Source organism: Triturus cristatus, chromosome 7 (genome assembly GCF_964204655.1).
Source record: "Triturus cristatus chromosome 7, aTriCri1.1, whole genome shotgun sequence".
NCBI lineage: Eukaryota > Metazoa > Chordata > Amphibia > Caudata > Salamandridae > Triturus > Triturus cristatus.
Window position 1 is genome coordinate 914,661,510 of NC_140590.1, and position 26,422 is coordinate 914,687,931.

Below are 26,422 nucleotides of genomic sequence, written 5' to 3' on the forward strand. Positions count from 1 at the left end.
CCACTCTGCACAACACCCTCATTACCACTCCACTCTGCTGTATGCCACTCCACTCCAAGACACTATAGTCCACTCTACAACACTCTATGTCACTCCACTCAATGACGCTATACTCCACTCTACAACACTCCATGTAATTCCACTCTATGACACCATACTTCACTCTACACTGATCCATTCAACTATATGACACTCTACTCCACTGTACGCCCTTCCCGCCACTCCACTATACTCCATTGCACTCTACTTTACTCCACTAACTTTAGCCATTCTGAACAGCAGCCAAATTGGTGTACAACAAGGCTAAAACATATTGTCAAAGTCAATAGCTCTTGCATAGGCGAGACCTATTGACTTTGCCAATGCTTGTTTATCAGACATTTACTTGTACAATTCTAACTCATCGATTAAAATAATAAAGGCTTATTGCCTTGTACGGCAATGAAAACAGCATTTCTTAATAAAGGGACATTGCTAATTTTTCTTGCCATTTCAGAACTTTGTATGCCGGTTTACACAGCGGCATAGCACGGATGCACTGGATACTCTGGTCTTATCTTTCTTTCCGTGCTATTCATTACTCTTTATCTGCAGATTAGAGGCCTAATTGTCCAAATGATGCACCCTATTATAGAGGATATCATGGTCCCTTTAAATCATGTAGGGCGCCCCAGAATGCTCTAGTGCATGCATATTACTCCTGAGGCACAGCCGGGAGCTCTGCTAGAAATTGGATCTTTTAAATACTTATGTAAATTGTTTTTAAAACTTGCGTACTTCTCCCTTACCTGTTAGGCTGGTTGGGGCATCTATCCGGTACCTAATTACCCGCGCAGCCGATCTGAACGCTGCCACGGGGTTGGGAATTCGCAAGCACCGCCATCAGCGACCCAGCCTGTTCACAGGCCACGCCCACTTCTCCAGGCCACGCCCCCCCCTGATTATATAAAGCACCGACGCCCAGCCCTTCTTAGTATCTGTACTCCTGAGGCACAGCCGGGAGCTCTGCTAGAAATTGGATCTTTTAAATACTTATGTAAATTGTTTTTAAAACTTGCGCACTTCTCCCTTACCTGTTAGGCTGGTTGGGGCATCTATCCGGTACCTAATTACCCGCGCAGCCGATCTGAACGCTGCCACGGGGTTGGGAATTCGCAAGCACCGCCATCAGCGACCCAGCCTGTTCACAGGCCACGCCCACTTCTCCAGGCCACGCCCCCCCTGATTATATAAAGCACCGACGCCCAGCCCTTCTTAGTATCTGTACTCCTGAGGCACAGCCGGGAGTTCTGCTAGAAATTGGATCTTTTAAATACTTATGTAAATTGTTTTTAAAACTTGCGTACTTCTCCCTTACCTGTTAGGCTGGTTGGGGCATCTATCCGGTACCTAATTACCCGCGCAGCCGATCTGAACGCTGCCACGGGGTTGGGAATTCGCAAGCACCGCCATCAGCGACCCAGCCTGTTCACAGGCCACGCCCACTTCTCCAGGCCACACACCCCTACGTCCTCTTCCCGCATAAAACTATGCACAGTACTCGGACGCGCAGCGGGCGCGCCGAAGGCGCGCCAAAGGCAGGCCCGTCTGGGCCCGTCCGGGCCCAGCCGGACCCAGGCCCAGGAACTCTGCCGGATTTGTTGCAGGATCGCCTGGTGTACATAAGTGACATGCTTCGGGCCCTTCACCAGAAAAAATCTCAGGACTGCCACTACGTCCATGCCGAAGGTAAACCCTTTATCAATTGTGCACGTTGTAACTTAGCCGAATACGGCCCGGGAAAGCCGGGACTACAGATGGGCCTCCTTAACTGCCGCTCACTCCCTAAGCATGCGCACGAAATCAATTTGCTGATACAGGATCATGGCCTGGTCGCTCTGTTTCTCACAGAAACCTGGCTCTCCACCAGCACGGACTCGGACATTGTCAATGCCCTACCCCCAGGCTATCTCATTCAAACCTTACATAGACCTAAGGGGAGAGAAGGAGGGCTGGCAATCATCTACAGAGAACATCTTGCCTGTAGGATTAGCAATGCCAATATTGAAGATTGCGAAAGCTGCTACTTTGTCCTTCAAATTTCCCCGGCACACTCCCTTTCAGGACTGTTGCTCTACCGCCCTCCGGGGACACCAGGGAATTTCCTCAACGCCCTCACTGACACGGCGTCACAATCAGTTTCCTCCACCTCGAACTTTCTTGTCGTGGGCGATCTCAACCTTCATCTTAATGACCCCACAGATTCTTCAGCTTCGGATCTTCTTCAGGACCTTAGGTCTTTCAATATCCGATTGATTAACAACGAACCTACCCATGACAAGGGTCACCTTTTGGACCCCGTCCTGACCAACATCAGGGATATCACCTCGGGTCCCCCCATCCCTCTCCCTTGGTCAGATCACTTCCTTGTTCCCTTTTTCTGGCACCTTACCAATGCACTCCCCCAACCCCCCAAAATCCGAGTGACAGACCGTCGTTGGCACAAGCTTGAACCGGTGGAATGGGCCAGTTTGCTCTCTGATTCTACACCTATCCTCTCCACGGACCCGGTCACGGCCGACGAACAGTTCAATTTTTGGCTCACATCCTCACTGGACAAACTCCTCCCCAAAACTATCACCCTTAAACATACCAAAAGAGTGACTCCTGCCCCCTGGTATACTCCGGCACTCAAATCCCTTCGACAGGAATGTAAGAGAACAGAACGCTCCTGGAGAAAGGATAAATCTAATGAAAAGAAGGCTGCCTATCACACCGCCTTACAAAACTATAAAACCACCCTCCGCAATACCAAAACTCTATTCTTCCAAGAAAGAATAGAACAATCCGCTAGCTCCAGTAAGGAATCTTTCACCATCTTAAACGAACTCCTCAAAATCCCGGACCCGAGACCGAGAGACCCCCAAACCCCAAAGGTGATGAGGAAAAGTGCTACAAGTTAGCGAATTTCTTCAAGGAGAAAATCCAAAAAATCCGGGACTCTATTCCATCCATAAGTCCGAGCGAGGAAAAAGAAGCCTACAACTTTCCTACCCCCCCATGTCTCACTTCCTGGGGACAAGTGACGGCAGATGAGGTTAAAGATACGCTGAACATCATTAAAAGCGGGTCTCCCAGGGATCCGGCCCCCTTACGTATTCTCAAAAAGGTAGCACCCACGATCGTTCCCCCCCTTACCCACCTTATTAACGCCTCCCTTCAACAAGGAGTCGTCCCTCCCAGCTGGAAGGCGGCAGTCGTCAAGGCACTTTTAAAAAAACCCTCCCTTGACCCTGCCGACCTAGCAAATTACAGACCAATCTCCCTCCTCCCGGGAACTAGTAAGATCGCGGAAAAGCTTGTGAACAGAAAACTTTCACAATTTCTGGAGAACAACAACCGTCTAAAAAGTTCGCAGACGGGATTCCGCCCCGGGCAGGGCACCGACATCGCCCTCCTCATGGCGGTGGAAGAGGCCAGAGCACTCCTAGACGAAGGAGGATCAGTGGCAGTGATCCTCCTCGACCTGAGTGCGGCCTTTGACACCGTCAATCACCAACTTCTTATCCAACGACTCATGAGTGTCGGTGTTGAAGGAACTGCCCTGTTCTGGCTATCGTCCTTTCTGAGTCAACGCTCCTTTCAAATCTGGGAGAATAACACCCGCTCCTCCGACACTCCCCTCCAATGTGGCGTGCCTCAGGGCTCCTCCCTTAGCCCCACATTATTTAACATCTACATGTCCCCATTGGAGGAGGTTGTTACTCCGTTCGGAGTGAGCATCGTTAGTTATGCTGACGACACACAGTTAGTGGTGTCCCTTTCACATCCCAGACAACAACCTGCGGACCTGTACAACTGTCTGACACAGATACAAGGATGGATGAACAGATCGTCTCTGAAACTTAACGGTTCAAAGACTGACATTCTCCTCCTTGGTCAAAAGGGACCCTCTCCACTACAAAACATCTGGCCACCCAGCTTAGGCCCGCCCCCAGACCCGAAACCAGAGGTAAAAAGCCTGGGTGTTTGGCTAGATAAGGACCTCTCATTCGTAACACAAGCAAAAAAGGTAGCCGGGACGTGCTTTGGGCTGCTTAGGTCAATTCGAAAGATCTTGCCCCTGCTCCCTCACAAATCCCAGAAACTGTTGATTCAAGGCCTGATACTCTCCAGGCTCGACTTTAGTAATTCCATCTACTTAGGGGCCCCAGAGGCAACCATGAACAAACTACAAAGGGTCCAAAATGCAGCTGCCCGGATCCTCACTAACACCCCTGCCAGAGCTTCGGTCAAACCAGCTCTGAAGCGTCTCCACTGGCTCCCGGTGAGAGAACGTGTGATGTTCAAGGCCCTCTGCCTGGCACATAGACTGCTTCAAAACAATGGCCCCCCAAGCCTGGAAAAATTTATCAAACCCTACAAAGCTCCTAGATCCCTCCGTTCCGATCAGGAACATCTTATCGTCACTCCCAGAGTGAAGAAGGCACGAACAGGAGGAAGACGCTTCTCGGTTCACACCGCACGTCTCTGGAACGCCCTACCTCACCTCCTGAGAACTGAACCTAATTACCTACGGTTCAGGAAGCAATTGAAAACCCACCTTTTCCCTTAACCGACCTCCCTCCCTGCCTCCGCTGACTCCCCAGTTGTACTGATCTTAGCGCTGGGATACTTACGGGTGACTACGCGCTCTATAAAAATAAATAATAATAATAATAATTAAATTAAGCTATGTCAGTGGCAGTGTACAACATTCTGAATCTGGTGGCACAGATATACTTCTTCAACATGTCCCTTCTATAGTGTTTCTGTATCAAAGTAAGTTTAATGCACTATTGATTGATCACTGCACTGCGTGGGATTTCTGGGCATTCCCTCTCCCACATTTAAGGTTTCTGGTTTGGTAGACTGAATAACGACTTCCATCGTCTGCAAAGTGCCTCGATTAACAAATCTGCCCAAAGACCAGATTAGTTTTCATCTGTGAAAGGAGGCTACTTCATTATCCTAATCAGATTAGTATTTGAATACAGTTAAATAAACAAGATTAAGGAATTTGAAGAAAAAAAGCAGCCTGTGTGTGATTGAAACCGTACATATGCCCACAAATTGAATAAAATGTCCAGATGTATGAAACCTTTTGCGGGCGCAAAGCCTACACTGCAAAATCACAGCTTTGTGACTTCACAAAGTCAAGTCGCTATTTAGTCACATTGCAATTCCGAAATTTCTCTCCAGGTCACAATGTGCACTTTGCAGCCCATAAAAAGGCGCCCTGGAAAGGGCATGTGGAGAACATCCCTCTCTTCTTCCGTATTTAGTTTGGAATATATTATACTTTGCAAGTGCAGGTGTGTTTGCAAACCATTTCTTCAAATCTCAGATCCTGAAATAGAATCGTATACGTTTGTAAAGTTAAAGCTTTCCCAGTGAGTGAGCTTCCACCTTGCAAACGTTTGTCTTTGCCTCGGTGGGAGGGAGAGTTTAGAAAGCTGTCAAGTGGAGCGCTGCATGCTTTCTTCAATGCCATTCACTTAATGCTATTTTATAGGACCAGCTACAGAGAGGTTTAGCTGTCTACGGTTGAAGCCCTATTGTGTATGGTTCAATATATAGAGTGGTCTTCGGGTTAGCCCATGGTGGTCGGCGTTCTGCTGGTTCTGCCTTCTATAGCGCTTGCAGGATAAATCTCAGATAGATTGGCAAGCCAGAAGGTGTGCAAAAACACCAACTGGTTTTTGACCCGAACCTTAGTACCTCGGCCCAAAATGTACTATTTCTTAACATTCCTACTTTCAATTTTCTCTTGCGTCTGAAGATTGATTACCTTTAGTAACGGGAGACGTTTCCACTGTTGACTGCCTGGATTGAGGATAGTTGGCTCCCTTTCATAGATTTCGTAAATTCAATGAGTGACTAGAAGTTTTTCACTTTGTATAGGTTCAAAGTTGGCTAATACAGAGCAAGTCTTCGCTTCAGATACATGAATTTCACAGAACGTTTTGAAAGTAACCTTGGTCGCCAGTGATGGTCAACTGAGCTCAAGGGATAGAGAAATATGAGTGAATTTAATTGCTTCAATCTCTACACTAGTTGCTGATTTTAGTAGAATTTAGTGTAACATGATATGATAGTGGGAAAGGTAAGAAACAAAATAGGGTAGTCATCAAATTTGTAGGGTGTGATCTTCCTGTCGATGTCTGCCATTTACTCTTTTTTATCCTACGAAAGTAGATCTAAGGTTTATGGTTCTATGAAGAAAAAATAATGAGTGTCTGCATTTTATAAGGGTGCTGGTCGCCTTTGTCTTACAAGCCATTATTAAATTATCCGCAAGAAACTGGTTATTTCTGGCAAAGTGACAGATAGGAAAAAAATGTTCATGAATGAACAAATGTACACAGAAGCCTTTTGTTCGGTAAACAGATTTAAAATTGGTTACAATATCCCCTGCAACAATCTATAACCGTGTGCACTGTACCGACATGGACACAGAACTTTCATGAAATATGCATTAGGTCCTCTGAGACTATTAGGTTATCTACCACAGAAGCACATCTGACAGATTTTCAATTGCATTACTCTGAGACATGGAAAGCACATCCCATACCGTTTAATGTAATCGGCCTAAGATCTGCGCCCAGCCGCTTTCCAATTCATGTTGCTTCTTATTTTCTTTATCCCACAGGTCGTCCTCATATATTGGTTAAAGTATAAAAAGGGATAAAAAGAAGACTTGTCCCAAGTCCCAGAAAGAGATCCATAAATGAAATTCAAGGAGGCTTGCAAGCCTCAGTGTGATTGTGTGGTTTGGAATGAGAGCTTGGAATTCAATAGTAGACATAAGAAAAATTCATTTAGGGTCTTAATAGCAGCTGTTGAAGGATGGGCCATGTGGATGTATCATTGGTTTCCTTTGAGGTCAATAGGAACGTGATGGCATATAGTGAACAGTTTGCTCATATCCATTTCTGGCTGCCTGGCCTCTAAATTTTAAGAGCCCAAATCACAAAGCCATTTGTATACCTAAGCTTATCTCATCTGTGCAAATGGCTTGCTTTACAAATTAAAATTTATATTGTACATTCACAAAAAGTGAACTTATGCTGGGGCGATTTACTCAAATGAAAGATTAAACTGTTTTGTTTTTTAAATTACGTGTGAACAAGCCTACTCCAGGAGGCAGATCGTGGGCATTCAAGGGTGGTACATCTCAAAAAGGTATGGAATACCCAAACTTGCAGTTTTGTGGGTTTTCACAATATTTTGAAAGGCACAATCCAACCCTAAAGATAGTTGAAGATTTACTCCTGTCAAGGGGAGGAGCAACTTGGTATAAAGAATGGAAAGAGATCATTCCTAATATTGCAAAAATGTGAGGGAAGAGGATTTCCCAAGGGGAAACAAAATGTTTTCCCATGATAGAAGAAAAAGAAAATAGCAACTGGTCTTTCATATACATGCTGACATGCACAGCAGTACACAGTGCTCAAAATGCTTACCTATGTAATGTCTTATTGGCAGCAGTCACTGGTGCCCTTCCCAGTTGGTGTAAAACCTCCATCAGTGTAAATTTGAAATTTGTCTGCAATCCGGGCAGGCACATTTACTAGAGTTAAACATTACATAACATGCATATTTGTAAAGCTCACGTTCAACCAGAAGAGTATATTGGTGCTGAATAACAAATGTTTATTGTTACCCAACTCAATGGTACTCATTTTATCGATCTCAGAAGGATGAAAGGCTGAGTTCGCCCACCGGGATTTGAACCTGTGAGCATGAGGTAAAACACCAACTCCTACAGTGGACGCATTAGCCCACTAAGCCACCAGACCCGGTATTCATCTGCTTGTGCTCATGTGCTCTCTAGTGCACTTCTAGGTTTTGTCCTGCACAGACAATTTCTTTACCAAGTTAGCAGCTGGACATATGGATCTTGTCTTTCTCAGAAGTGCCTGATGTGAGACAATCTCGAGGTTCATTGCTCTCACATGCCTGTTGCACAGCATCACACTGAAATACGGTCGAAATGTATATTTGAGGGCACCGTCAAACGCCTTTAGGTGACAAAGGGCACGGACTATAGATTGTGACTCCACAGTGTGTTTTCTGGGATGTTCTATGCTTGTTTACCATTTACATTTTCAACCGCCACAGTGCCTACTATGGTTGCAGGATGAAATTCTTTCGTCAAGGGATGCAGACAGGTCTTCAGATAATCAGTGGGAACTGCATGCTTTCTGCCACTGCTGCACAAGGAGACGGTCGCCCTTGCACAGTGAAGTGATTGTGGAAAGAAACAAAGTCTGTCTGCAGGCCTTTGATGGTGCACCGTGTTGAAATACTGCTTCCTGTTGGAGCGGAAATGCCTTGGAGTGAAATACCTGAAGATGTGGGCGCCCACATGCATCTTCATACCTTTGTAATGAGTGTGTGCAACTGACCCCAAAATGTGAATTCACATATGTACTGACCAGGGGGAGGAAAGAGTCCCCAGGGGCATGGAGCTCCCAGCCTGGATATTTCGGTGCGTGGGGCGGGCTGACATGGTGACCACGGTGTGGACAGCGACTCACTGAGCTATAAACTGAAGAAAAAAAACAACTAGATCCATCATGATTCACGGACAAGTTCTAGAAAACGAGTTGTCTTTAATCACAATGATTTTTTAAATATTTTTGTTAAATCAATAAGGGCTCAAACTACATATGAGTGCGATGTGCAGTCAAATTAATTCATGCTCAATGCGTTTCTGATGAGCCACCGAGGCTAGTCCAGCACCAACTCCCTTTTTCATCAATCATTCTCACTAGTATCTTGCTACATGTATAGTGACGACCATTCACCTAAAGAGAGTACTGGAAAACGGGGCGGGTATTGCAGGACATTAGTGTAGTTTGCCACACGGAAGCCCCTGTGGGACTGCATGGACCTGCACTGGCATCAGAGTTCTGCAGTTCATCGTAATATGTCAGTGAATGTGCCAAACCCCGTATCACATCCACAATGTAGATGCGCACTTCTTGCTGTGAGTCTGCACGCACCCACCTGTGGCGCGTATCTCAGGGGCGCCCTCTATTGGCTAAGGCTTTTCCCTGATAATCAGAGCATCTTTAGCATCAATGTAACTAAGTCACACAGCAAGTGATACGGTTCTACTTCAGTTGGCTCCAGGGCACAGCAAGGCTCTTGAAAGAGGTCACCACCAGTGATGGGTAAAGTGATGATTCATCTGACTCTCGGTTCTCAAGTTAACAAATCATGGTCGCTGCCAGTCCTTGTGGCTTTGATCTTAAATGATGCTGTGAAGATGCACAGAACCAGAAAGACAACAGCCTGAAAAATGAGGCAGATGAAATGCTTTGCGTCTCAGCAATGACCCTGGCTTCAGCCTATTCTTGCTGAGGTTGTGCAAAGTGTGGCATTGGCGAGAGCCGGTCCAGCCGCATGCAAGAGGCGCTGGGCATCGCTTTTCTCTCCGCTCAATTCAAGGGACAGCCTGGACTATTGATTTTTCCTCTCTGCCATTTTTGTATTGTTCCTGCGCTTAGCCACCACTGCAAGAATGAACCAGACAACAAAAGACGAAGAAACCCCTGATGCAGGGGGAAGCGGCGGAAATCCGATTTCATTATCCCCTTCAATGTCAGGCAGGCCCAGCGCGCATACTAACTTCCTTCCTGACGTCGCGGATCATTCATTCTGAAGACGCGGCATCTCATTAGGGGTTGGGGGTAGACTTATCCCATGAGATATCCTAATTGACCCTTCCAACAAAAGGAGAAAAAAAACTCTCCTTGGGTGGCATCCCCTATTAGAACCCTTGTGCTCCTAAGAGTAGTGATCCGCAATCAGATGAGCACATCTCATCGATGAGGAGACAAGTCCTTCCTCCGCGTGCTCCATCACATTAGTGGCTAAGTGCCACTCATGGATGCACACGGCCTGTTCATCTTTTTAGCCACCCTAGCAAACGTGTCTAATTTTCATATGGCCTCTTCGACAACTGTCGATTTTTTCCTTTCTTTTAGGAAGGGAGTAAATTAGATTTACAGCAAACTCGCATCTGTCTCCCACCCTTTAAACATTCTCTGTTTTTAGGAGCACAGGGCAGCATGGAAAGAAAAAACACGATTCTTAAATGTACTAAGGGTAGTTTTGCCGACAAAAACAACGACGGACAATAAAATGGAGACCTGTGCACGAGGGAAGGCCGTCTGGGCCTACGCCGGAGTCGTCATAACACAGGGCGACCTTGGCTGCAGACCCTATGTCCGCCGAGGGACCGCTTGAACGAGGCGGAGCCCACAGAGAGTAAAGTTCAACAGGGGGACGCGGCCACAGAGAGCTGCGCAGGATCAAATGGAGCGTGCTGTCAAACAAATGACTTTCTCCAGTTTGTGCAAGCCAGGATGATTCTGTGGCCAAGAGACAATTGTTTGGTCTGCGGAGTGAACTCTCGCCGCTCCTGCCCCAAAACGAGGCCCGTCCATCGAGCGAGCGCCGGAGGGCCCGCTGCAGAGCAATGACCCCTCTCTTGGAAACCTAGATGTTAACATTTACTAACTACTAAGCGCTTTCCTTTTCCCCCGTGGTAGGGGCATAGCTTCCCAGACATGTGTGGCCCGAGACACATTCTTTCTCACCACAACAAGGCCGGAAATCTTTGTCTGGAAGTCATCACAAATGTTCCTGATGGACCTTACTTAGCACAAGCACAATCAATACACTAATTACAACCAGAGGAGGCTCTCGGGGCTGAAAGTGGGGAGCAGAAAAACACGTATCCTCATCAAAAGTCGACGCCCTGCTCCTGCACTGATGGACAGCCAGAGATCACTCACCTGTCACTGGCCAGGGATCCAGGACACGATCCAGAGAGCTGTGAACTGTGCCGGAAGTGTGTGTGTGTGTATGGGGGACCTCCTTTACTGCAAGCATTTGTCCTTCCTTAGCCAAGAGCAGTCAAGCACTCTGTCAGAGTGCACCCTCGATAAAGACGGCCACTGCAGTTAGTTGGACAGCAAATAGTGAGTCTGTTATCATCATACCTGCCAACCTGAGCAAAAAACTCACCGTTGGAGGAGGGGGGCAAGACTCATGCTGGGAGGTACCTAAGAGGCACTTTTGCCCCCACCCTGTCCCCGCGCCACCTCCTCCAAAAACTAAACAAAAAGCTTGCTGAGGCTGGTGCCGATGTCCTGGGGAGTTTTCACGCCCCCTTAATAGAGGTCGGCAGTTTAAAACCTCGGAAAACAAGCTGGAAATCGTTTTTCAGCTCGTTTTCCCTGCCACAGTGTGATTCCGGCTTCTCACCTGGTGACCCTGTGATGGGAGCCAATATGGTGAGAGTTGACAGGTTGGCATCATGAGATCAAAGGTGTCGTGTCGGGCCCTAGGCCCATATGATTCTAAGTCATGGACACAGACACTGTTGGTTGGGTACTACAACTGGCCACAAGCACGTGCACCAGGGCCCTTTTATTGGCGGGGCCACGTCACTCGTGGCACCCGTGATGGATGGGTGTGCAGTGTGTCCAGCCCTCGAGGGAGTGGCTGGGATTACAGCTTCCTGCGGAACACTAGAACCTGTCCCACAGGACACTACATTCCTTCCCAACTTTATTAAAGAACAAACAAAATGTTAGTCCAACCTGTGGGGACAAAACAGTTAACTACAACACCACAGGGCCCCTCAGTTTTCGGAGACAGGTGGCAGGAAGACGCCAGACGTGGGCCGATGACTCTGCCTATGGATTAAACCCAGGTCTGTTGACTGGGTGTGAGTGTTTGATTGGTTCTGATGCTCCGTCCATCACCACCCCCTTTTGTACCGCAGACTCTGCCTGCAGCAGGACCTTCTTGGTTGGCCCTCGTAGTTTAACCTGAAGGGTTCAGGACACGACCGCTGGCTTGGGGACGTCCGCTGCATAGCGACAGTTCACTTGTGATGACATGTCTTTGCCTTTTTGTTGACGTTGGTGATGGTCTGTGGTGAATTTAAACAGTTCTTTCAATGGGATGCGTCATGAGCATGGATGGACTTCATGGTGACGGTTCGTGGAGGTGTTGCCTGATCACTTGTCTCTGTGGACCCTTTTGGCTGCAACCGATGCAAAGTCTCTTGTCACTCTCCCGCCTGGAGAGGCCTGTTGCCGGGGTTGCTGCGGGACTGCAGGAAGGCTACGCTGGGGCTGCTTGTGTGCCGACTGGAGGCAGCTGCAGGACCACCTAGGAGCCGTTACTTGGTCGCACGCACAACCCTCTAGGGTGGAGATGTCTTGGCCGATGCTTGCCCTCGCTACCGCGGTTCAGGTGTGTGCCCAGTTCACAAGTAGCCTCTGGTCTCTTTTCTCGGCTGGTGTGGCAACAGCGTGTGACTCCAGTCCATCGATACTCTAGGGGTGGTACTTGACGCATGTGTTGATGGCTGGAATGATGGCAGTTGTCAGCCAGGTGGTGACTCAGGATGACAGGTGGTGGTGACTTGCTGAGAGAGTTGGATGTCAGGAGGGACTTGGCAGCCCTGTGCCTACGCCTTGTTGAGGTTCAGTGGTGGCGTGACACGTAGAGTGTGTGGATCCTCTCTTGCCTGGCTTGGGGCCACTGCCGACTCCATCTTGAGGTGGTGTGAGGAAAGACACTTGGTGCTGATTTTCACCCATGGCATTTGCAGTCAGGAGCCGGGATGCCGTTTGACTTAGACTGCTGACACTTTGGGGTGGACGGTCACCTGGGGAGCGTTGGGATGATACACGGTTTGCACTTGCTGCGGCTTATGTTCGGTTCTCCAGTGAGGCTTTATACAGGGATGCCAGTTGACCCTCACCTGGGGAAGCGTTGGGATGATACTCGGTTTGCGCTTGCTGCAGCTTACTCTTGGTTCTCCCTTGAGGCTGTATCCAGGGACGCCGATTGACGCTCACCTGGGGAAGCATTGGGATGAGGCTCGGTTTGCGCTTGCTGCGGCTTACTCTTGGTTCTCCCTTGAGGCTGTATCCAGGGACGCCGATTGACGCTCACCTGGGGAAGCATTGGGATGAGGCTCGGTTTGCGCTTGCTGCTGCTTGCGAGTGGTTCTCCCTTGGTGCTGTCGCCAGGGCCGTCGGTCTGCTCTGGTGTCTGTCTGGTGTCAATGAAGATGTTGTTGGGTTGTGGTGCTACGAGTCCTTGTGCTTCGCTTCTCGTTGTCTTTGACGCACCTGCGGGTGTCCAGCTTTTCTGGGTGACACAATTTCCACTCTTCTTCTTCTGGTGCAGTGACATGCACCATGTTCTAACAAGGCCAACGGGCCTAGTAACTTCAATAGTCTCCGGACCATTCAGGCAAAACTTCAGTCGCTTTTCTCGGCTGCATGGCAGGCAGCCACTCATCTTGAGTGCTCCTTCTTCAGGCAGCTTCTTGACACTCCTACTCCGGGTGTTCCCTCTCCAGGGAGTAGCTTCCACGGGCAGTGGTGAGCTGTGGTGGCGGCCGGTTACTTGTGGTGTACGACATTCCTCTCGTCGGCATTGGGTCACTGACGACTCCTGCTTACGGCAGTGTGAGGGAGGACACTGTGCTGCGTTTGGCCCCTTCCAGGCTCCGTTGCTGCTGTGGAGATGTATGGAATTACCCTGCTGGTTCCAGCAGTGCTTCTTTCTTCAGAGAGGTTTCTTCCCCTCTTGGGTGATCACCTCTACTGACATTCTTCTGGTCACCTGTGTTACGCACTTTGGGCTATGATGCTTCTTCCTTGCCCAGGCGCTCTCTTTTGGCACCGTGCATGCCTGCTCTTCTTCCTTGCGGTGGTGGTAGTCCACCGCCAGGGCTTGTGGCACGTTCTTCTCAAACGCTGTGACGTTGGGTAGCCACTGGGGGCACGTTCTCTGCACCAGCCTTTTTTGGGCGTCCCTCATGGGCATGAGGATGCTGCATTGGGGCTTTGCTTTCTGTGTTGCTCTACACCTTTCTGCGGGATTTGTCAAGTCTCTTCCGTACCTTGCAGAGGTGACAGGCAGTGCTGGTTAAACTGGGCACTACGGGCACTTGCTCTGTGGGATGCTCAGCGCTTCCTTCTGTGTCATGGGACGATCACTGGCACTTTCTTCGTGCTTGCATGTGCGCACGTTCTCCTAAGGCTCTTGCAGTGTCTCTGCACCTTGTGTGTGTGTGTGGGCAAATCTTGGTAAGCTGGCCCCTTTTAGTGACACCTTGCATTCCTGTGCTGTCGCTTGCGGTAGGGGGTGATCACGCCTCCAGGTCTGCAGCTGTGACCTCTCGATTTCAGTGTCAGCAGAGGGCTGCTGGGGGCTGTGCGGCCTGCGATGCCCTGTAGATCTATTGTGGGTTTGCTGGCTTGTACTACCAGGGGGCGGCTCTGGGGTTTCCACTAGGTGGGGCTGTCCTTACTCATTGTAGGCTGCAGTTGCCTCTAATCGGCATGAGGGTGGCACCTGTGGATGGATGCGGCCTGTAGTGTGCTCTCCCAGGGCTCCACGTCTCCAGGCTTCTCTCCCCCTCCACCGCATTGGTCACGTTGCCGCCTGCAGTGGGTGCCGGTGTGGTGATGCAGGCAGCGGTGGCGCTACACGGGCCTCACTGGTTCGTCCGGTCTCAGACCGGCCTGTTTGTGGGAAATTGCTGAGGAGGCAGGTGCAGGGACGTTCTTGGTTGGGGCAGTAAGGCAGCTCCTTTTGGCGTTGCACCGTTCTTGTATATTAGTTATTGCAGGGGCTAAGTCCTTTCTCGGGCTGCCTTTTGCGCTGTGCACTCTGGGCTGTGGTGCACTCAGGCAGCCATTAGGTGGAGCTGTGGGTGATTTTCTCCGTTATTGCAGCAGCGGTCGCTGTTTGGCCTGACGGCCACACGAGGATCTCTGACGTCCACACGGGGGTCTCTGACGTCCAAATGGGGGTCTCTGACGTGACTCACCGTGCAGGTGCGGCTTCTGCTACACCCTCCGCTGGCAGGGCATTGAAGGTTAGCATGTTGCGGGGCACATCACGCTTGCACGCACTGCTGCCACTTTTCCGGGCCGGAGCAGCTTCACAGGTACGGCCGGAGCTGCAGGCACTTGCGCGGTTTTCTCTAGGTCGCAGGGCAGGAGCGGTGTGCTGCTGGTGCTTTTGCCTTGTGCGCCGTTCCCTGGTGGGTGTTGCTAATGATACCTTCCTCGCTGCTGGGAGAGCGCCTCGCCCCCCCGGGCTGATGGTGGCCGGCCGGCCTCACTGCCGTCAGGCGCCGTCACCGGTGGGTTGGAGCGTACCTCTACTCCCGGCTGGCCTCGTGGACACCAGAGGGGCTGTTGCAGGGCTGTGCTTCCTCTTTCTCCTTTCCTTTGTTGCAGGGGTGGACAGGCAATGCTCGGCCTGGGGTCTCGGTACCAGCGTCTTGCTCTGGTCACACTTGGGGACACCAGGGCTCCTTGCAGTCTGTCTATAGTGGTGAAACGCCTCCAGCCCCGCGCTGACTTTTACTCTTCACCCCCTTTTGCCGGTACTCCCGCTGGGTGCCCGTCGTATCTCTGTGATTTACACGCAGGCAGTAGGTGCACCTTGAGCGGGGGCTGCTCCCTGCTCCCCTCCCAGGAGAGAATAGTGAGCCCACTGCCAGGGGACACGCGGGATCAGACCCGCCTCATCGCCATTGTCGTGTCGGGCCCTAGGTCCACATGATTCTATGTCATGGACACAGACACTGTTGGTTGGGTACTACAACTGGCCACGAGCACGTGCACCCGGGCCCTATTATTGGCGGGGCCATGTCACTCGTGGCACCCGTGATGGATGGATGTGGGGGTGTAGGGTGTCCAGCCCTCGAGGGAGTGGCTGGGATTACAGCTTCCTGCGGAACAATAGAACGTGTCCCACAGGACACTACAAAGGGTACGCCTTCCGTAAACCACCAGCATCGCGTGGCACAGCAGCACCTGTTATTTTGCACCCAGAGGCACTTGAACGTTACAGAAGGGACCTCAGAAGCTTGTGCAGCCCCCTACTACAATACTGACTGTGTCCCCAGGGGTTGTTCTATGACATCTATGGAGGCCGGCTGCATGCAAATGAGGGAACACTTTTTCTCTTGCACACTTCATGCATATCACCAACGTGGACAGAGTGGAGAACAGGCGGTAAATGGTGCACTGACTATGCGCTACCTTGGTAGTGGTTCAATTAGTGTGCCGCCTAAGGGCTTCTCTGGAGAAGAGAGGCGGATGTAACAGGGATAACTTTGAAAATGGGAAGAGTTGCATACAGCATCCGCCTGCAGATGGAACCCTGTACCCCTCTTTATAGTTGGGTAACGCAGGTTCTGCGGTGCACTATTTTTGCAACATCAAAAAGGTCTTGGTTAGCCTCATTTTTCAATAGGTGCCAAGGATTTTCAAATTTCAATCTAACTAATCTCTTAGACTTGACATCCTTCTCCAGTTATAAAGAATCTTGTCTATCAATAAAGTCAATTAAGCTGCAGAACAGTGACCCGCTCTAAACAATGTTATGAGACTATCAGTAAAGAAAACAAATCATAAAGAACTTGTAGTGACAGAAATCCCCAGCTGACTGTATAGAATGGTAGAAAAAAAACATTTTTCTTTTGGCCTTGAAGTTCCTCTGTAAGTTTCATTTTTGCTCAGTTAGAGTGGTCCATAATCCCAAGAGACCAGTCCCCCCACCAAGCTAATTATTGAGCACCCCCAAGGCATCTGTTGTGTATGTGGTAGAGGGGGGGGACCTAATCAGCCCTCCATGATACATATTCACTCGACCCTTGACCCTAGTCTGGGCTGGTTGTAGCAATCATACCGTTTATGGCACAGTAGCTTCACCCAGGGTGTTTCTCACTGCCCACACCATCGTGTCAATTAAGTCCACTGACCTCTGGTAACAGGCACGCCTTTGTGATTTTCAATACATTAAAATGCTCATGATGATTGTAGGACAGAATCTGACACCAATGACTGTGTGTGAGAGAGGCAATTGTGATAATCACAGTACAAGTGCTATTAAGGTTAGCTAGAGTTGGCCAGAAAGATATCTTTGAACACTCTGTATGTGCAAGGAGGAGGATAGACGCTGACCACAAACACGACCAGGACAGACAGCTTTCACTGCCTCCTCCCAGCAGTCTGTCTGGCTTTAAGGCTCAAGGCTTTCCACGTAGCGAGCCCCAGCGGCTATCCTTTGGAGTGGTATCATGTAGGCATTGCAGTTGAACCCGCGGAGCACACAATCCTGCACTTCTCATGATCCTCACTAAGGAGTTAGAGCCCGCCCCAACCTGACGGAGAGAATAGACTGCAGCGAAGCATCTAACTGGGTAACAGCCGGCCAGCTTCCACCTACCAAGAACATAAAATATACGCTGGAGAGCAACAGCAGATCATTGGGAGCTACGCTGAGTCAGACTTGAGTGGACTCAATGCGTTAGTGTTTCCAGTTCAGTGCATTTCCTCAATGCGAGGGCTCATTCGGATGCAATGCTGAAGCTCTGGTGGCCTGCCTTGTTGCTGACCTTGAACACATGGAAACCCACTAACGAGCCAAAAGAGTTCAAAGATATTGATGCATAGTGCCAAGAAAGTATCTGTACCCGTCAGCAGGGGCTGGAAACTAGTTGGCCCGTTCCAACCTGTTAGTTCGAGTGGTTAATCAACTTAATTTGCACAAATTTCTTCCTACGCACACATCTCCTTGTTTCATCTTGTGGAAACTCCCCTGCCTTGCCCTTTTCTAGCTGCCACTAGCTTCCATCTAGCGTGGCACTGACCACAGGCGCCACCTGACTGGGTGGCGTAAGAAGTCTACCCAGGCCACAGCAGTAGTCCACTAAACCAAACTGGCTATGCAGAGATGCGGCAGCTGACTTCCTGGTTACCAGATCCAGGGGTAAAAGAGGCTCCCACATGATCGATTTGCGTGTCCTTTGTCTTGATGGGCTCACAACTCAAATTTCGTCTCAGGGTCAGAATCTTTTCCGCCCACTTTCTATATCAAACTCTGCTCCCTTCCCGTGGGTGAGGAGTCATTGAGTTACGGACAATAGGACCTTCTGTATCACATGATACTTAAAATTTAAGGAACTGTGAAAACCCTAATCCTAGACTTGGAGAAAAAGCAGGTTTAACGGGTCAATAAATCTTGAACCCGTGCACTGAGAAGCTTGATATTAATGCCCCGGTGTCTTGTAGACGATTCCACAGGTTGCATTGATTGCACTTTATTTTCTCATAATTTCCCTCGTCATCGCATTCAGATAGTGATTTCCAATTGTACAGAGTTATACAATTAGCAGGAGGATCACAATCATCAGCCTTCATGAACATGATTATGCACAAATACAATCATTGGGATCGTCATAGTGATCATGAAAAGGATTACTGACATTTTGTTTGATTTTCTTCAATAGCACATGCCTAGTGTCTTGTATTAAAGCAGTAAACAGACTGTCCTTAGTAGTGTTTCAAATAAAAAAAAAGAAAGAAAAACGCGAGGAGAAGGATGGACAATAACACACTCTGGGACAAAACATTTGTTACACAGCGGTTGTTAAACTGATTATAAAGTGCTTGGCCAAGGAAAAGTCAGCCTTAGAGAAGAGAATGAATGGCGAACCTTGAGTTGAGATAGTCAGTTTGCCAAAGGCATTCACAGCCATGAGCAGAATGTCTGCAAATGGCTAAGCAAAGTGTTGAGAAAAAATAATTTCAGTGGGATTAAATCACTTTTAGGAAAAACTGAAATACAGCTCAGAAGTTTTTCTCATAATTGCACAATTAAACTATTTCCCCCACCAGCCTGGACAAGGAGCACCTCACTATCTGGAAAAACAATACAATCTTTTAAGTCTGTTGTCCTTTGCTTATTGAGTGGGTTTGAGTCATGCTTGCATTACTTTTCTGTAGAAGGTTTAGTTCCTTCCGGATGTATATTTTCCGTCTCAATTGTGCCCAGATAGACTGACTCTGCGTATAACTGAGAAGAGCTAGATTTAATAAATGCACTAAAAAGAGTGGGGATTTATGCATTGATTTTTATGATAAAAGTGTGTGTTTTACGAATGTTTTTGTATCTACTGAACATAAAAAGTCCTACATTCTTTTAGGATTCATCAATACGAAAATGATTGGTGTCTACCAGTATTCCTTCATGAAAAGGAGCAACAAAAATAGTGCAACGTTTCCAATATTTTCCCATGGTATGTACTCAAACAACTTACTGCTTTTGAGAACATTCCCCCAAGCCTCCAAGGCTGGGTCAGTGGCAGAAATGCAATATGATGTTGGAGGAAAAGACTCAGAGGTAAAATAAATAATAAGAGTCCCTTTATCACCTTATTTTATTCTGCTTCAAAGACTCAAATGTTGTTCTTGCCTTTTTGAGAATATCTAGCGTGACCTGCGGCAATGACCTTCTCTCTCTTCAATGCCCCCACTGCAGCTCAATGAATTAAGCAGGTAACAATGGAGGCAATGCCAGTGAGACGCAATTCTGACAATGTTACATCAAGAGATTAGGAAGGAAAACCGAGTTCACAAAGGTGCCTTCCATTGATTTAAAGTAAATAAAGCGCACTGTATTTTGTTCTTCAAAGTAAAACAAAAATAAATGTGATACTGTGTGCGGATTAGGGTATGAGATGTGCACACAATTACAAAGAAAACGTGCTTTTATTTCCTTGACACAGATAAAATGTACACAAAAATATAAATAACAATATTGAAGGCCCCCTGCCTCGTTTTTACAACCCCATAAAAGCCTAAATACATACTTTTTTCATAAATGAGACTTTGTGTGGTAAGCGATCAACTAATGCAAGAAATCCGGATTGCCACTGCCTTTTATATTAGTTTAAGGCCCTCATTTGCCACGCCCTTTCCCCCTCCTGTGCCGGGCGTTGCACTAGTGGGTGGGGTTCATGACGAGATAGTCTCGTCATGGGCACAGCGCAACCGTGCTCCATGACGAGACTATCTCGTCATGGGCACTGAAGAGGTTAATCTTTGACAGACAGAGTGCCCAGTCACTGTGGCAAAGGAGGCACCACCTCCAAAGTTAGCGCTCTCTCCATGGTTAATTTGTGAAAAAATAAGTGCCAGGGCTCTCGTCAGGAGGCAGCTTCCACCAGCCCATTGTTCCTATAAGCACCGCCTATAACAGAACTCACTACTAATCATGAAACCCTACAAGTGGGGAGAGGGTGTGGCGTAATGGCCAGAATTGCCGACTTTGGAGCTGGGGAACTTGGTTCGAGTCTCGGCGTAGGCTCAACATCCTGTGATTCTGGGCAAATCACTTAATCTACCCGTGCCTACAACAAATGAGGATGTCCTTAACTGGTGCTTGTGAAAAGTGCTCCAATAACTTTGTGTAGAGTTTGCGATATAGGTGCCGGTGTTGACGATTAAGTGCCGCAAACCACCCGCTCAAATAAAGCACCGAGAGTGATAAGGTGTTGCGTTTTAAATCAAAATCTCAATTATAGAAAACAGTCTGTCTTTGCATAGACTGTTTTCCATAATTGTGACACACTGATTAATCCAATGTGTCCTTGATTGTACTGAATATACATTGGCAGTCTTTTATAGAACATAACCAAAATACTGTTGGTGCTCACGTTTTTTCTTTCACTGTTTTTTCCTTTGTTCGGTGTTGGTTTTGTTTACACTTGGGGTCTATTAATTGTCTCTTTTTTCGTTTCTTTTTTAAAAAGAAACTCCTTATCACTCACAAAGTGGTTTTTTTATGAACACCTTGAAATTACGTAACTGCTTTTCAAATAAAACTCGTTTCCGCTGAATGGAAGTTATCTAGAAAGACTGGCTGTGCTTCAATACTTTCTACAATCTTTAACGAAATATCAATGTTAATTGGACTAAGAATGTTGACAAAAAGATTGATACTACAAAGAAAGTTGTGAGCAACTATAAATTGTTCTTTGAAATGAGTCATTGTGAACATTTGTTAGTTGTCCTATGAGCAGGGCCACTGGAATTATGCAGCATGGGAGGGCCAAATTGTGAGTAGGGTTGATTAAATTATGCGCCAAGAAAAGCCAAATTATGTGGCATAATGTGGCACATTGTATTTAACATCCAAATACGGTAGTACGCAACAGATAGGTGACCTGTCCAGCTTTGCAGAGGGCCTTTCACCACGTGGCAATTTGAATTGCTGATTTTTTAATAACTTTTGAACCGTTTGAGCAAGAAAACTTTTTGGGGGGTTGAAACCTGCAGATTATGCAGCAGATGGATTATGTGGCAATTGCGACAAATCTATAATGATGCGAAAATCGCAACAGCTACACAATCGTATTATTCCAGTGGCCCTGCCTATGAGTTTTCTCCCAGTCTGCCAAAGGGATCGATTTTTATTTTTTACAGTGAACTATAATTCCATCATAGTGATACTGGGCAGGAAAAACAATGTTGGATTCTCTGTTCTAAGTAATGTGGATAGTATGATGTCATGGGAAAGGTAATACTCCTGGTGACTGGTTTGCCAGCAACATGTATCTGGTGGCAAAACCAGCTGAAACTCTACTTCAGAAACTCATTAACAGCCCACCTTTAAATAAGGTGAGGTACACGAGGATGGAGGCAGGGACATTATAAGGGAGAGTCAGGAATTGTCTAGGGTCCCCATGGAAAAGTGAAGATCTGTATCTCAATCTTCAACATCCAAGTCTCATTACTGTTAGGCTACAGAGGGCCTGAATAGCTAAAAAGTCAAAGTTGCGCCTAACAGGGGTCCCAAAATATTCTTAATATGACACTGCAAAACTGGATGGCGGCTGCAACATGTGCCGATTTTGGAGGTTGTCCCAACACAGCTCTCCTCCAAATTACATTCTAAGTGCTTTAATTCCTATAAGGTATGTTTAGCATGAGTATTATAATTCACTTGTTCAAGCTCAAAAACATCTGAACAAAACGGGGGAGCTACTGCGCTGATGGCCGAAAGATGGACACAGAAGGCGAACCTAGGCTACTGCATAACGAAACCTGCCTTAGCAAAGCTGGCGGAGCGAACAGTGTATGGTTTGGTGAATGGTTTGCTGTGAGATGCATCTTGGAGAAGATACCCACAATGAATAGGCTCTACAATGCCACACAATACATTTAACTGTGTCAGAGATTATTCCAAACTGCGTTAGAGGTCATGTCCATCTTTTCCAAACAATAATTGAAACTCTGGAAAATATGCAGACTTGTTCTAGATATTAAGACAAAGACTAAATTCAGCTGTGCCGCATAATATAATCCACTGCGCCAGGACATATATTGCACTAAATCAGAGACTATGCACGAATGACCCAGGGAGTATACCACACTGTGCCACAGATCATGATCCAATGTGTCTCACAGGGTGTGAGAATGTGCATCAATGAGCCACAGAAGGGTCCCACACATGTCGCGTCAGAGACAATGGCCCTCAATGCCATCGAATAAGACTTACTGTGAGATAAAGTGGCCAACTTTTCCAGGGGGCAACTCCCAACAACAGCAGAACTCAATAGCATCAAAAAGGGGGGCATCTTTACTTTGAAATATGCCAAGCTGCCCCGAAGTGTATGAATTCTGTGCACTCTGTGCTAGAGATTAAGGCTTGTTTCACCAGAACATACCTTTAACTTCACAAAAGGATATTACAATGCCAACAGCGAATCTGTACTGAAGAACTGACGGGTGTTAATAATCTACTCTGAACAATCAGCAGATATAAATATCTGACTGCCGACTGCAAACCCGGCAAGGGGAGCTGCTGCTGGGTCAGACTACAATCCCATCGGGGGCAGGGCTGCTCCTAGCGGACATTGCAATCCCGGCAAAAGGGTCTGCTGCTCACAGGTATTGCAGTCCTGGCAAGGGTCACTGCTCCTAGCGGGTATTGCAATCCTGGCAATGAGGGCTGCTGCTTGCAGGTAAATCCCACCTAGGGAGGGCTGCTGCTTGCAGGTATTGTAATTCCGGCAAGATGGGCTGCTGCTTGCAGTTATTGTTATCCCGGCAAGGTGGGCTGCTGCTTGCAAGTAATGCAATCCCGGCAAGGGGGGCTGCTGCTTGCAGGCAATGCAATCCTGGCAAGGGGGGCTGCTGCTTGCAAGTAATGCAATCCCGGCAAGGGGGGCTGCTGCTTGCAGGCAATGCAATCCTGGCAATGGGGGCTGCTGCATGCAGTTGTTGCAATCCCACCAAGGGAGGGCTGCTGCTTGCAGGTATTGTAATTCCGGCAAGATGGGCTGCTGCTTGCAGATATTGTTATCCCGGCAAGGGGAGCTGCTGCTGGGGCAGACTACAATCCCATTGGTGGCAGGGCTGCTCCTAGCGGGCATTGCAATCCCGGCAACGAGGGCTGCTTCTTGCAGGTAATGCAATCCCACCAAGGGAGGGCTGCGGCTTGCAGGTATTGTAATTCCGGCAAGATGGACTACTGCTTTTAGATATTGTTATCCCGGCAAGGTGGGCTGCTGCTTTCAGGTAATGCAATCCCGGCAAGGGGGGCTGCTGCTTGCAGGCAATGCAATCCAGGCAAGGGAGGCTGCTGCTTGCAAGTAATGCAATCCTGGCAACGAGGGCTGCTGCTTGCAGGTAATGCAGTCCCACCAAGGGAGGGCTGCTGCTTGCAGGCATTGTAATTCCGGCAAGATGGGCTGCTGCTTGCAGATATTGTTATCCCTGCAAGGATGGTTGCTGCTTGCAGGCAATGCAATCCTGGCAAGGGGGGCTGCTGCTTGCAAGTAATGCAATCCTGGCAAGGGGGGCTGCTGCTTGCAAGTAATGCAATCCTGGCAAGGGGGGCTGCTGCCTGCAAGTAATGCAATCCTGGCAAGGGGGTCTGCTGCTTACAGGTATTGCAATCCCACCAACGAGGACTGCTGCTTGCAGGTATTGTAATTACGGCATGATGGGCTTCTGCTTGCAGACATTGTTATCCCGGCAAGGTGGGTTGCTGCTTGCAGGTAATGCAATCCTGGCAAGGGGAGCTGCTGCTTGCAGGCAATGCATTCCTGGCAAGGGGGGGCTGCTGCTTGGAAGTAATGCAATCCTGGCAAGGGTGGCTGCTGCGTGCAGGTATTGCAATCCCACCAAGGGAGGGCTGCTGCTTGCAGGTATTGTAATTCCGGCAAGATGGGCTGCTGCTTGCAGATATTGTTTTCCCGGCAAGGTGGGCTGCTGCTTGCAGGCAATGCAATCCCAGCAAGGACAGCTGCTGCTTGCAGGTATTGCAATCCCGACAAGGAGAGCTGCTGCTTGCAGGCAATGCAATCTTGGCAACGAGAGCTGCTGCTTGCAGGCAATGCAATCCCAGCAAGGACAGCTGCTGCTTGCAGGTATTGCAATCCCGACAAGGAGAGCTGCTGCTTGCAGGCAATGCAATCTTGGCAACGAGAGCTGCTGCTTGCAGGCAATGCAATCCCAGCAAGGAGAGCTTCTGCTTGCAGGCAATGCAATTCCGGCAAGGAGAGCTGCTGCCTGAAGGCAATGCAATCCCGGCAAGGACAACTGCTGCTTGCAGGTATTGCAATCCCGGCAAGGACAGCTGCTGCTTGCAGGTATTGCAATCCCGGCAAGGACAGCTGCTGCTTGCAGGTATTGCAATCCCGGCAAGAACAGCTACTGCTTGCAGGTAATGCAATCCCGGCAAGGAGAGCTGCTGCTTGCAGGCAATGCAATCCCGGCACGGAGAGCTGCTGCTTGCAGGCAATGCAATCCCGGCAAGGCGAGCTGCTGCTTGTAGGTAATGCAATCCCGGCAAAGAGAGTTGCTGCTTGCAGGCAATGCAATCCCGGCACGGAGAGCTGCTGCTTGCAGGCAATGCAATCCCGGCAAGGCGAGCTGCTGCTTGTAGGTAATGCAATCCCGGCAAAGAGAGTTGCTGCTTGCAGGCAATGCAATCCCGGCAAGGAGAGCTGCTGCTTGCTGCAATCCCGGTAAGGAGAGCTGCTGCTTGCAGGCAATGCAATCCCGGCAAGGAGAGCTGATGCTTGCAGGCAATGCAATTCCTTGCAGGCAATGCAATCCCGGCAAGGAGAGCTGCTGCTTGCAGGCAATGCAATCCCGGCAAGGAGAGCTGATGCTTGCAGGCAATGCAATTCCTTGCAGGCAATGCAATCCCCAGCAAGGAGAGCTTCTGCTTGCAGGCAATGCAATTCCACCAAGGAGGGCTGCTTCTTGCAGGTATTGCAATCCCACCGAGGGGGCCTGCTGCTTGTAGGTAATGCAATCCTGGCAATGTGGGCTGCTGCTTGCAGTCTTAATCCAGACATGTGTCCAAACTGTTATAAACAGAAAACTAAACAGGCTTTCAATAATCTATGTTCGCTTGCGCCTTTTCATTTCCTATTAGTTGTGCAGAAACCAAGAACAAGCTTGGCTTTACCTATAAATCAATAGCTACATTTGATTACAGGGTAGTCCCCATAAAACCCTTCAACTAACAGTTTATGTAAGCGTTGATAATCAATTTGTAATTTGCACGTTGAATGCAGTAATGCATCAGACACATTATGGGCGCCATTTGTCTCTGGGCTGGAGCTCAGTAGTTCTAGTGAAGGGGCCACTTACAGATTCTTCACATCCGTGATTCCCCGGAAGGCCTTCCTCGGCAGTCCCTGAATCTGGTTCTCGCTGAGGTCTCTGGTGAGGAATGGGAAAATAGTGCATTAGCAACAAAGATGGCATCGCTGTGCATTTATCTAAATTCAGTACTGTATATAATGACCGACAATTATCAGAGCGATATCACAGAGATACTGTTCAAATTAGTTGATTTGAGCCAAATTACATATTTGCTTCCAGTACGACTACAGATAAAATTGTGCTGCATAAGAAGCAAAGCACTGCCCTTGGATTTACAAAGGTCCACCTCATGTCACTCTCCAGCGAACACAGACCTCCCAGCAAAACAATGTGATATTAACAACTTCTACACAAAGTGCAGGTTTTTGACATGCTAAACACCACCCTGTCTCAGAGTGATCCCCTCCTGCAGCACTCAAAGTGGACACATTCAAGTAAAAAAAAACATAAACTCAGATGAATTTCAACCTAAAGCTCATAAATCCTCTCACCCTCTTCTTTCTTCCTGCCAATCTAGTTTCCACCTGAACAGAGAGGGCCACCGGTCAAACGCTGGATGTTGACCTCCACGTCAGTGGCGGCTCCTCCGCTAAGGCAGAGGAGTGTCGCCCCACTGCTGTCAGCAGTGTAAGTAAAGGAAAAATAAAATGATAATAACTTGCAGCGTCTTCGCGGGGTGGAATGGGGCTGCGCTGCTCTTAGAGCAGTGGTGGGCAATGACTGTTGGCTGGCCCTCTCAGGCTGGCCAAACAGTCATGCCCACTTTGCATGTTCACCACCGAGGCTGCATTACAGCCTAGGTGGAGAAAATGCCCAGGCTCCCATTTCCTGTCTGAGCACCGAACCATGGTACTCAGACCAATCACAAC

At 48.4% G+C, this 26,422-nt stretch overlaps 1 protein-coding gene across 1 annotated transcript in view; it reads right to left on the minus strand.

Moving 5' to 3' along the window:
- SLIT3 (slit guidance ligand 3) overlaps positions 1-26,422 on the minus strand; it is a 1,010,870-nt gene that overhangs the window by 422,189 nt on the left and 562,259 nt on the right. The window contains exon 5 of the mRNA XM_085617848.1: positions 25,539-25,610. Within this exon, the coding sequence (XP_085473974.1) occupies positions 25,539-25,610 (72 nt within the window). The remainder of the gene's footprint in view (positions 1-25,538; positions 25,611-26,422) is intronic.